Source organism: Cinclus cinclus, chromosome Z (genome assembly GCF_963662255.1).
Source record: "Cinclus cinclus chromosome Z, bCinCin1.1, whole genome shotgun sequence".
Lineage (NCBI taxonomy): Eukaryota > Metazoa > Chordata > Aves > Passeriformes > Cinclidae > Cinclus > Cinclus cinclus.
In genome coordinates, this window is record NC_085084.1 from 8,883,079 (window position 1) to 8,894,702 (window position 11,624).

The 11,624-nt window shown below is 47.9% G+C and overlaps 1 protein-coding gene across 1 annotated transcript; it reads left to right on the forward strand.

Annotated features, from left to right (window-relative positions):
• Positions 1 to 1,606: 1,606 nt before the first annotated feature.
• Positions 1,607 to 10,276, forward strand: LOC134056904 (serine/threonine-protein kinase PAK 3-like). The gene is made up of 6 exons (XM_062513860.1): positions 1,607 to 1,699; positions 6,543 to 6,655; positions 7,306 to 7,423; positions 8,115 to 8,183; positions 9,889 to 9,937; positions 10,143 to 10,276. Exons 1-6 carry the CDS (start codon positions 1,607 to 1,609, stop codon positions 10,274 to 10,276), a joined length of 576 nt encoding a protein of 191 aa, XP_062369844.1.
• The last annotated feature ends 1,348 nt before the right edge of the window (positions 10,277 to 11,624 follow it).

Sequence of the window (11,624 nt, forward strand, 5' to 3'; positions counted from 1 at the left end):
CACTGGCACACTAATGCTTCTGCTCCTCTGAGCCTGAGCCTCTGTCCTGCCTCTTTTGCACGAAAAAAACTCCCTCCACATGGAAATGAATCCTTCAAAGCCACCTGAGATTAATGTTGCAAGCAGTAAATACTTCACACGCTGAAATTCAGTACCGAGACAAAAAACAGCTTGTGCCAGGGATGTGTCCCAGGCCAGATGCAGCTGCCTGGTGTGCTGGTGTGTTCTGGAAAGGAAAGTACAGATGTCTTTGCAGGTTTTGGCAGGTGCCTCAGAAGAAATAGCCTGGACTTGTGCCATGTGCCCAGAGCCATTTCCTAGCAAGAGCCCTAGCACAGGCCTCCCTCAGCTGCTCCCCTGCAGGGCCAGCCTTGCCCTGAGCCTTGCCACGGAGCATCCCTGGCTGTATCCAATGTGAGCCAGGGCCCTGCCGCGCCTGCTCCAAAGGCCACAGCTGCCCCAGAGCCCAAGGGCTGCAGGAGGCCTGACTGCCCTTGCCACCATCAGTGCTCTGACAGAAGCTCTGAGCCATTCCCAGCCTTTCATACCACACACACACACACACACACACACACATGCACACACACACACACACACGCGCACACACACACACACATGCACACACACACACACACACACACATGCACACACACACACGCGCACACACACACACACACGCACACACACACACACACACGCACACACACACACACACACACACACACACACACACACACGCACACACACACGCACACACACACGCACACACACACACTTGTGCAGAAATGCTCTTTTTTGCCCACTGGCACATGGAATTGCTCCTGTTTTGTCGCCCTGTTTCCCAGACAATCCTGCCCATGTCCTTGGAAACACAGGTGGGATCCCTGACGTCATGACTGGCAGCTGCAACCTCATCTTCAGACATGTGAGTCTCACTAATCACATCTCTGAGTGCCTCCATCCATGTACTCCATCACCAGCCAGCATTGCTTGTCAACAAGGTGGCTGAAAGAAGGAAATAAGGGCATGGAGATCAATGTGCAATGCAACATTGCTGTCTGGAAAATAGAGTGATTCTTGATTCTTCTTTCTGGATCCCTTTTTAACAGGGATAGAGAGAAGGAATTGCTTTTTTTTCCGGCACCTACTATTTTGTATCCATGGAACTAAGGCATATTCACTACTTTGCACAAACACATAGGCTAAGCATTTCTGCAGATAATTTTACTTTTATAAATCATTTCCACAGAATTATTTGTATTAGAATAAAGGTCTCTTAAAAGTCTCTGGTGGTCATCTGGGGAACATCCCATGTCTTAAACTATCCTTTGATGGTCAAAAGCCTCCTAAAACCAGTTGATTCCCCTTAAATACATTGCAGCGATCTTCTCAGAAGGCCCACTCTATTCTCAAGACTAAGATATCCACTTGCACACATCAATCATTGGTATGAGGGAATACAGGACTAAGAACTCTCTGGTAAAGTTTCAGGAATTCACAGGTTGTTACAGTCAAACATTTTTTTGACATTTTCCACTGCACTCCATTGCCAGCAGATGTCCCCACCCTGTTCCATTCCCCCTGCAGAACCCTGTACCTACTATCCATGGGCACCAGGGAAGGAGCAGCAGTCGCAGAGGACACGCACCCGCTGCGCTGGGCAGGAACCAAAACGCTCTCGAGTCACAGCTGCAGGCCTGTATGTGCACAGGATGCTCCGGCTGCCCCACTCCTCATCGGCTCTTGGCCTTTGGAAATGCAATTGCACTTTCTGCCTCCTGGAGAAGTACCACGGTTGTGAAAAAATTGGATGGTGTGCCGTGTTCCGCAGGCACTGCAGTGTGGAGGACGCGATGCCCTAATGACTGAGAAACAAAAGAACACACTTTTGTGACAATATTACGCAATAGGAGGTAATATCAAATCCGGTCTCTAACTGGAGGCCTCCAGGGGCAGATACGGAAAAATGTCCACCCCACATAGGGCAAATTTGGTTTTATAAGTTTTGAAAATTAGCATAATTGACAAGAATTCCCAATTAGAAGCACAATAATGAGGATATTTTCCCCCTTTTCAATCCACCTCCTCTGGAGCCCCTCTTTCTTGCTAATAGCGGTATGGGCTACACTCATTTTATGAGAAAGTGTCCTGACAATGTGTTTTAACCTTGGTTCCCAGAGGAAGCAAGATAGGATAGGAGCCTTAGGAATGTGTTTTGTCTTTCTGCCTATCAGGGGAGGAAAAGTACTGAAGTTACCTAGGAACTATGTAACCGTACAGCAATAGTCTATACATCTATGAATATATATGAAGGAAATAAAAAAACAGAAAATAATTTGGGTGGCAGAAGGAGAACCGTCACCAACTCCTAATCATATCACAACCACCATAATCAGAACTTTCCAAATTGAAAAAAAAAAAAACATTGGACAATTCAGAAAGTTAATGTAGAGCTTATTCACAGGATGACAAGGAAGGGAAGCTTCCAATGGAGTTCAGGTTTAATAAAAGTTGTTATTCTGAGTTCTACTCAGGGCCTGAACTGGAGAGAGCCATCCTGAATTAGTCATCACCACCTCCTGAACTCCCTCCATTGATTTATTGCAATGATCAGAGGTGCCAGTCTCGAGAGAGGTTCAGCTGTCTTTAAATATGGATGTTGTCCAGAGGGAAAACAACAACAACAAAGGAGCCATTACTTTGCAAACTCAGCGCCTCACAGGATCAAGAGAGATTCCTTGGTTTCCAGAAATATGCAGAAATAGGACTGGACAGGACCATCTGCACCTCTGCCTTCATGACCTCGCTATCACAGGCCAATATGGCCCATAGTCCCACTAGTTCATTCATCAAGGTGTCTTCAGCAGCAGCAGCAGAAGCGCAGCTCAGAAAGCCACAGGCAGCAGTTCCCATTCCCTGTGAGTGCATGGCTGCGGGCCAGGACTGCCGTGGCCAGGGCAGGCGGAGAGCACGGGCAGCACCGACCCTGACGAGCCACTGCTCTGACACTGCCAGGGGGACCCCACTGAGACCAGGGGTCGGGAGGTGCCACTGAGCACTGAGATGGTTTTGGCCGTGCAGCAAGGCAGCTCAGGCGCCTACCTGAGCCTTGAGTAGGCAGCAGCCAGCTCTGCCTGCAGCACCGTGTGGGCCAGAGAGCTGCTGTGCTTCAGACTCACAGCCAAGGCCACCCAGCAGGACAATTTCCACGTCAGAGCTGCAGAGACCTTTCCTCTTACCTTGGTGGATCCCAGGGAAAAATTCTGTACACTGTGACAGAGAATCTGCTTGTCCAAGAGACTGATGACTCCATGCACAAGGAGCTCAGCACATCCAGAGCTTGAGCAATCCTTGTGGGACCAGCTGAGGATTCCATTGCAGCTGAGGGGACAGGATCACTGCCTGTAAAAGGACAATTCCAGTGAAGTACTAAGGCTGAACAACAAGCTCTGAGCCAAAGATGACCTCCAGCCAAATATTATATATATATTCACTCATTAGCAAAATATGGATGATCATTACCAGTATATGTATGAATCTGCTTGTCAGCGCAACAGGCATTTACCTCTCTACACTTAGAAGCCAGACAAGGCCTCAAAATCACTGTCTGTTTTTTCCTGAAGTTATATGGTCACAGTAAACTCCCTTGGTTCCTCCCTGAGCCCTAGCCAAGAGGAAGATTAAAGCAGATGTTCCCACAATACAAGTTATGGTGGCTTGTTTATTCAACAGTATAAAATCTGTGCCTCTCACAGCAAAGGTGGCGACCATGCGTGAGGGTGGGCAAACTGCACAGGAGTTTCCAGTTCCTGGCAGTGCCTCTCCAATCCTTTGCTGTGACAGGGGCTCCCCAGGGGACGGGTGTGTCAGGATGATGGTCAAGTATTAGGGCCACTGGTGATGTACCTTTCCTAGTCTCTACAGACAATCTTTTGCAGTAGTAATTGGGTGCATTGCTTAGCTTATCCTTTTGTATTTCATTGCTGCTTTGCACTTCATTAAATGACACTTATTCCATAAGTTGGTGTTGGTGTCTTTGGTGCTGCCCCTGCCTGCTGGCAAAACAGCAACACATTGCCTTCAGAGCTGGACTTGGTGGAGGCACAAGATGGTGGCGGGGGCTGAGGCAGACACACACAAGACGGTGACCAGGGCTGAGGCTGTCCCTCCCTGGGTGCTCTGCAGCCCCTGCCTGCCCAGCCCCAGCCCTGGAGCAGCACAGGGCGGGCAGAGCCCCCCCCCGCCCCCCCCCCCTTTCAGCCCTCTGTTTAAATGGACGTTTACAGACACCCAGGGTGTGGGGAATGGAATCCCCAAACACAGGTCCTTTGTTGAAGAGCTATTTAATTGTTAAAGGTTTAATTGTTAAATGCTAATGTTCCAAGATTGTTAAGGTATAATTGTTAAATGCTAATGTTCCAAGATTGTTAAGGTATAATTGTTAAATGTTAATGTCCCAGGATTGTTAAGCTTTAATTGTTAAATGTTGATGTCGTAAGATTAACTGTTAGTCAAAGCTTGTACCCCTTCTGGAACCTACCCTGTCACTGTCTGCCCCTCCTTGGGGTATCACTTCTGCTGCTCCCAAGAGGCTGTGCGCCCAAGGCTACATGCAAATTCGAGACATCCAGAATTGTTTAGGAATAAAAGGACCCCAAGAACAACGAGCCAGTGTAAAACTAAAGACTGAAAATGACATTTTTGAGTCAGCAAAACAGTGAAGAACATCAAATCAGCAACCAGAGTGTTCTTTGTCTTGTTGCTATGACTTGAATAGCAGCTGACTACCATGACAGCCCTAGGCGAGGATTTGGTTTCATGTGGTGTGGGTGGGAGCCCTGGGGGAGCTGGGGGGCAGAGCTGAGCTGGTGTTGTCCTTCAGGCTGTGCTGTGGGAGCAGCATTGGTGTGTGTGACCTCCTGGGGCCCCAGGTGGAGCTGTGATCGGTGAAGGCTTTTGAAAGGGAGCTGGTTGTGGGCAGTTGGGGGCACCTCGGGGGCTCGTGGAGGAGAGCTGCCCCTGCAGAGGAGCTGGGAGCAGGCGGCTGAGCTCCCTGTGGGGACAGCTGGTGGAGCTGGAATGTGAGGAGAGGTGAAGGAGCACCAGGAGTAGGTAAGAAAGCGGTGATGGGAGTAAGGTGGGGGGGGGACAGGTGGCAAGGAGTGGGACGGGGGCTGGTAGCCCGGAGCCCTGAAGTGAGGGAGGTGTTGTGAGCACTGAGGTTCAGAACTCCTGTAGGGAGGCCGGCCACGAGGGAAGTGAGAGAGGCCTAACAAGGCCCTGAGGAGTGGGTGAGCCATCTCCTGGGGACAAAGGAAGGCCAACACACACTGTCTTTTCTATTCCCTCCACCCCAGGTCCCCTGGAGATGCTTAATGTGAGCTGGGAGGCAAAAGGGGTAAGGCCTCCCTTGTAAAGGCTACGTGGCTGGGTGGCTCTGAGCATGTGGAGGCCCAGCCATGAGTGAGAGTCACACACAAGGATCCATGCTGCTCCTGTAGGCCTGGTGTGAGTGAATTCCATCCTTGCCCTAATAGCATGTTCCTGGGGAGAAAGGAAATCTGTGTGTAAAACTGAGTAGGTGAAGAGAGTTTTAAAGAGGCTTAATTCCTGCATTGGATGTCTAGAGGTTCCCGAGTTTAAGGAAAGGGTAGATTTCTAGTTCAACAGTTGTGTTGCGTGTCTGTAGTTTTCTGTTTGGGTAAGGGCACCTTAAAATTTTAGTAAAAGCCTGACTTGAGTTACTAGGTAGTGATTTTCTGTTTAGGCAAAAGGAATAGATACCAGAAAGCGTTGGAGAAAGGCAGAGAGTTGCCAGAAAGGAAACCGGAAGAAAGTAAAGAGTATTCCACCTAATTGCTCTCTTGTACAGATACTGCATTAATGGGACACTCGGGAGGCCACCAACGGTCTAGACCAAATAAAACTGATTTTTTATTGTCCAGAAGTCTGGCCTAACTTAGACCTACAAGGGGAGTGGCCTTGCTATGGAACACGGGATCCGTGGATGTGTTCTCAGTTAAATCTATTTAAGAACCTGAGAAACTCTGGACATGGAACAGTTTTCCTATGCAGCCTGTTGGGAAAAAAAGTGCCACAGTCCATGAAAATCAAGCAAACTACAAAAGCAAAAAGAAAGGGGGAAGATAGAACTAGTAGTAGATGGTGTCCCCTCGATTACTTATCTTTCTCCTTCTGGTTACCCAAAAATGCCTCAACCCCTCTGCCAGTTGCCCCAGGTCTCCCCTTGGGCACTTCAGTTCCCCCTTCAGTCTCTTCTGTTGAGCCCTCGGTGTCATTCCTTTCAAGACCCGCAACCGCTTTGATCCCCCTACTGCCTCCTCCTCACTCCCCTGTCCCAATCTCAAATCCCTCACCCACTGCAGCAATTCCCCTTCTGTTCTCCCTGATGTGGGTGTAGTCTGCCTCCCCTCAGACTTTCCAGCAGTACCCTCACCCATCACAAGTGCATCCTGCACTCACGAGCACTGTGGTCTTGTGCCATCAACTTCTCAAGTTACTGATGGTGAATGTCATTTTAGGTGGCCATAAAGAAAATTAATCTCCACCAACTGAGGAAGAGGGAACTAAAAGTTGATGAACTTAGGGTCATCAAGAAGAATAGGAATCCCAACCTGGTCAAATATTTAGACTGGTGAGTTGTTGTGCTTTTGTTCCATGACTGTTTGTTTACATACTGCAAACACACAAGGTAAAACCCCACTTTGGTCCCTGGCAGAAAAGACAGCTGTTATTATTAGTAAATTGTTATTGTTCTGCTCACCCTCACTATGGATGGGAAGAGAGTGGATCTTGTCTGCATGAGTTTTCCCTGGTCCACGTAGTTTAAAAATTGTTCCAAAAACTGGATTAACTGTATCTTACTAAATCAATAGCCTGTAAATTCACTGCCACCCCATTGTTTTGGGGCTTGGTTGTTTCACGTGTCTTCTTACACGTGGATAAACTAACAAGGATTTCCCTTGGATTGTGTTCCCTCTTTTCCATTACTGTGCATGCCAGGAACACTAGGTGCTTTTTTCCAGAAACACACAGTGTGACTGATCTGTTACTAAACTGCATTTTTCCCTTACTGGTCATCTAACACATCTCTTTTACCCAGATGTGTCGTTTTCCTTGAGCCAGCAGAGAGTGCAAACACTACACAGCCTAGAGGGAATGTCTATTCCTTTTATTCTGTTCTCATCACAAAGAGACCCAGAAACAAAGAATCAACCCATATCTTTTCCAAACAGCAACGTAGTCATGCATGTTCATATCCATGCCCTTGTTTCCTTCTTTCAGCTACCTTGTGGATAAGCAATTCTGGCTGGTGATGGAGTACATGGATGGAGGCACTCTGAGCAATGTCATCAGCTGGACCTTCCTGTCTGAAGATGAGATGGCAGCTGTCAGTCGGCAGGTCAGGGATCCCACCTGTGCTTCCAGGGCCTTGGGCAGGATTGTCTGGGAAAGTGGGGCTCAGACCTGGAGAGATTTCATGTGCCAAGCTTTGTTTCTGTGTTGCTAGAATGCTATGGGGAAGCTAGAGCATCTCAAGTCAATTGTCTACCAGTGCCCCAGAACTCACTGTACTCTGTTCCTGTACCCTTATCTCCTGCTCTTGTATCCTCACTCTGTCTCTTTGTATTTGCTGTTCTCCACCCTACCTCTCTAAATGTTTACCTCCAGCCTGTGTGCACTGCATTCCTTGCCTGGGAAAGCAAAGGTGCTGCTGGCAGGATTTGAAACAAACAACAAAGAGAAAAGAGAGACTCTTTTCTCACAGTCCTCAGCTGAAGAGGATAATAGTGCACCCAAAGTGCTGTTGGATTCTGAGCACATCCACTGCAGGAGCAGGCATTCTGGCTGGTTTGCAGGGGACGGTCTACAACAGCAGTTGCTGTTGCTCTTTCAAAAGCTGACGTGCCTTTCCTTAGAGAGGTCCTGCTCTGCTAGTGTTGGAGCAGCATGCTCTTCCTCTCAATGGCACAGTGTTCTGCCATGATTCCCTATTCCTGTGGAAAGGAAGTGATTTGGAGTTGTTTCCTTTCTTGTGGGATGAGCTCCCATCACTAATTTTTGCCTTTTCCTCTTTCTGTTTCCCTTCCCAGTGCCTGCAAGGCCTGGATTTTCTACTCAAAATGTGTGTGATCCATCAAAATGTGAAGAGCCGCAACATCCTTCTCAGAAGCAATGGCTCTGTCAAGCTGGGTCAGTATATTCTTGGTCAGAGGCAGCATTCCAGGGATGTGGGGTTTTGGGCTGCTATGAGTGACTTCCAGCTCCCCAAAAATGGTGCTGGTAGCAGTGCAGGGGCCCCTGCTCTGAGCTGAAGGCACAGTTGCAATGTGCACAGAGGTATGATAAGGAGCCACAAGGAGTCAAGAGTGGCGTTGGTCTGTGTGTGTCTTTTCCAGAGGGAGGGAGATACAATCTAAACCTTCAGGGGAATAAAGGCCACTGCTGTGAGCAGCATTTAAAAACCTAGGTTATTTTTGGAAGTGGACATTTCCCTACTCCTTTGGCTAAATCCCCACTGGCAGTTCTCCAGGACATTCATCAACAGCACATTCTCAGAGTGAGAGTGGGGAATTCTTTTGCCTGGTTTGCTAATTTGAGCTGGCTTTCCTGGTGTGTTGTTTTCTCCACAGCTGATTTTGGCCTCTTAGCTCAGCTCAGCCCTGAGCAGAGAAGACAGGACTCAGTGGCCAGCACTTCTGGGTGGATGGCACCTGAAGTCCTGACAGGTCAACAATATGGCCCTAAACTGGATATATGGTCTTTTGGAATTGTGGGCATTGAAATGGTGGAAGGAGAAGTTCCCTACTGGAATGAAACTGCTGTGTGGGTAAGGTGCAAAGACTTCCTGATGCCGCTGTCTTTCTCACCTGTGCCATGTTGTGTGTGCCACTGGACAAAATCCCATTGCCATCTGCTGGCACCCCTTCCACCATGGTCCCCTTGTAAAATGTCCCTTGCACATTTTAGCACATGTGCTGTAGTTTTGGTAGCATTGGAAGGGAAGTGGCAGGGAACTAGTTCAGCTACTTGCCACTTTGGCCTCCAGCCATGCCTGCTATTTCTTATTTGCTTTTTGAGCCCTGTTGGAGCTCTGTTTCTGAAGGAAAGGATTTTTTTCAGTGAAATAATTAGATATGTGATAAATATCCTTCACATTAGAGGTTGAATTATCCTAGTTTCAATTTTATAGGAAAAGTAAGAAACAAAAAAAGAATAAGAAAAAGCAGAAGGAGAAAGAGAAGGGAAATGAAAACAGAAAGGGAAAGGACAATCACCAAAGCCATCTCCAAGCAGTTCTGCTATCCGTTTCCTTTTCTGAGCAAGAAGAGGACAAAAACTTAATGAGCTTTATTTTATGGCCACTGTGCTTAAGGGACCAAGCAGCACTTCCAAGATGCCTTTCATGTAACTACCCTTGGAAATAGTAGTGTTAGATAACAGTCCCAGTTAGATAATAGTCAAGTCCCTCTTCCAAAAAGCCTGTTCAGCTGGTGTGAATCCTTAGGGAAACACACTTGCTTTTGCTGAAGTAGTTCCCACTAACGAGGTCAGTCAATGAAATCACCTGCCAAGGCAACAACCCCTGGATGTGGGAGAAGCTGTGGCTGCTTTGGGTTTTGGGGATTTTGTTGGTATAACAAACTCATCTCCGCCTCTCTGCCAGGGCAGAAACTGCCACTGCAGAGTGGAGGTTAAACAAGGGCATCTGGGAGAGCAGTTAGAGATGTGAAAGAAGCAGGTGGAGCCTCGTGTTTCCTTTTTGTGCAGCCTCAGCTCCCGATAGCCACCGGAGGGAGACCAGAGCTGCAGCAGCCCGACCTCTTCTCTCCTTTGCTGCGGGACTTCCTGAGCTGCTGCCTGCAGACAGATGAGGCTCGGCGCTGGACTGCCAAGGAGCTCCTGCAGGTAAAATGTGAAGGGGCTGCAGGTGAAACAGTGTGCCAGGGATGGGCTCCTCCTCCACTCAAGTCCAAGGCATCAGATGAGCCCTCCACCTCCCCACATCTTCATCTTTCTATGAACCAGAGGAATCCTGATTGAGCCTGTAAAGCACTGACCTTGGAAAGTCATTGTTCCTTGTTTATTGTTGGTAATTTCTTCTTTGTTTCTTTGGGCAGTATCTGTTGGTGGCATCAGTCGAGCCTACCTTCTGCCTGGTGCCACTGCTTGTGAAGAAGAGGATGGTGGAGGGGAGACAGATAATCACCTGTGGACCATTTCCTCCACCAACCAGTCTACGATTTTAGAATAGGACTGTAGTGTAGAATTGTAGAGTAGGTTTGTAGAGTAGGAATTATAGAGAAGAATTGTAGAGTAGGATTGTATAGAGGAGATGAGTCCCTCTGCAGACATCCCTGGGAGGGCCACCTGGCACTTTCTTTGAGATAAGAGAAACTACTTGTTTACAATGACTTGTGTTAGAAAATACGTAAGCTGCTCTTCTTTTTGGAATATTATTGGTTAGGTTTGATTCTTTTATCGTTGGTTATTCCAACAAAAGATAATGTAGTTGGCCAAAATGCGTTAACCCTGTTTTTCATTGGTTTACTTGTGATCCCCCCAAACCCTGTAAAATTCCATGTGTGATTCCCCCATCTTTGGATTTGTAGCCTGACCCCTACACAGATGATAATAAAGCCTGTGGGAAAAGTCTGAGCTGTTTTCCCAGTCTTTTTATGCCATCTGGAAGCTCTAGGTTTCTGTGAGAAACCATGAAGCTGCTAAGTGCCTGATAGGCCAGAGCTCACAAACCTTGTAGCTTTCACCTGTGCAAGAGCAACAGGCTGGGGGGCACAAGAAAAAGTGGATTGTAAATCAGTGTTTTCTGAAACGACAACCCCTCTGGAAGATCCCTTTCTTTCTCAGTGTGTGTCAGCGGATGAAATATTCTAATTTTTGACTGAAATATTTTCTTGAGAGACATTTAGATCTGTATTACAAGAGCTTCACAGAATACCACCATATCCTGAATGGGCCTTTGGAGTGAGGCCCTGGACTGTTCCACAATGAAGGTAAGATAAAACTCAGGAACTGGGGACATTGACCAAGCACAAGCTTAGCACCTCTGGGGAGGAGACAACAGCCACAAGGCTATCAGCTGCCAGGCTCGCACAGAGCCTCACCCCAAAGGGTGGGCAGAGAGAGAAGCTTTGGGGCTGTGTTGGAAAGCCTCTGGTGAGAGGCTCAGGGACCACCCATCCTCCCATGTGCAGACCAGCCCCGCTGTGGGGTCCTTCACCCAGGGGAAAGCTCATCCACAGCAGAGGGGCTGACAAAGCCCGTGTCACCAGCTGACATGAAGTTGCTACATCAAATATATTCATTTCTTGCTTGCTTCCAGCTTTTACTGTTTATAGTCTGGAGTTGTTTTCTTACTTATTTTATTTGAATCTCAACATTTGCATCAAATTTGTCTGCAAAGATCTTGTCTTGATGCTTTAGGCTGGATTACATCTGAGTGAGTGCCATCAGAATTGAATTGTTCTTGTGTGCAAAGTGGTTTGCAAATGCGTGGCCTGACCCAGCCCTGCAAAGGGGCAGAGCCTGCCTGGCCAGGGTATTGCCTGTATTCAGGCTAGAAGGGCAAGAGAGATTTCCAG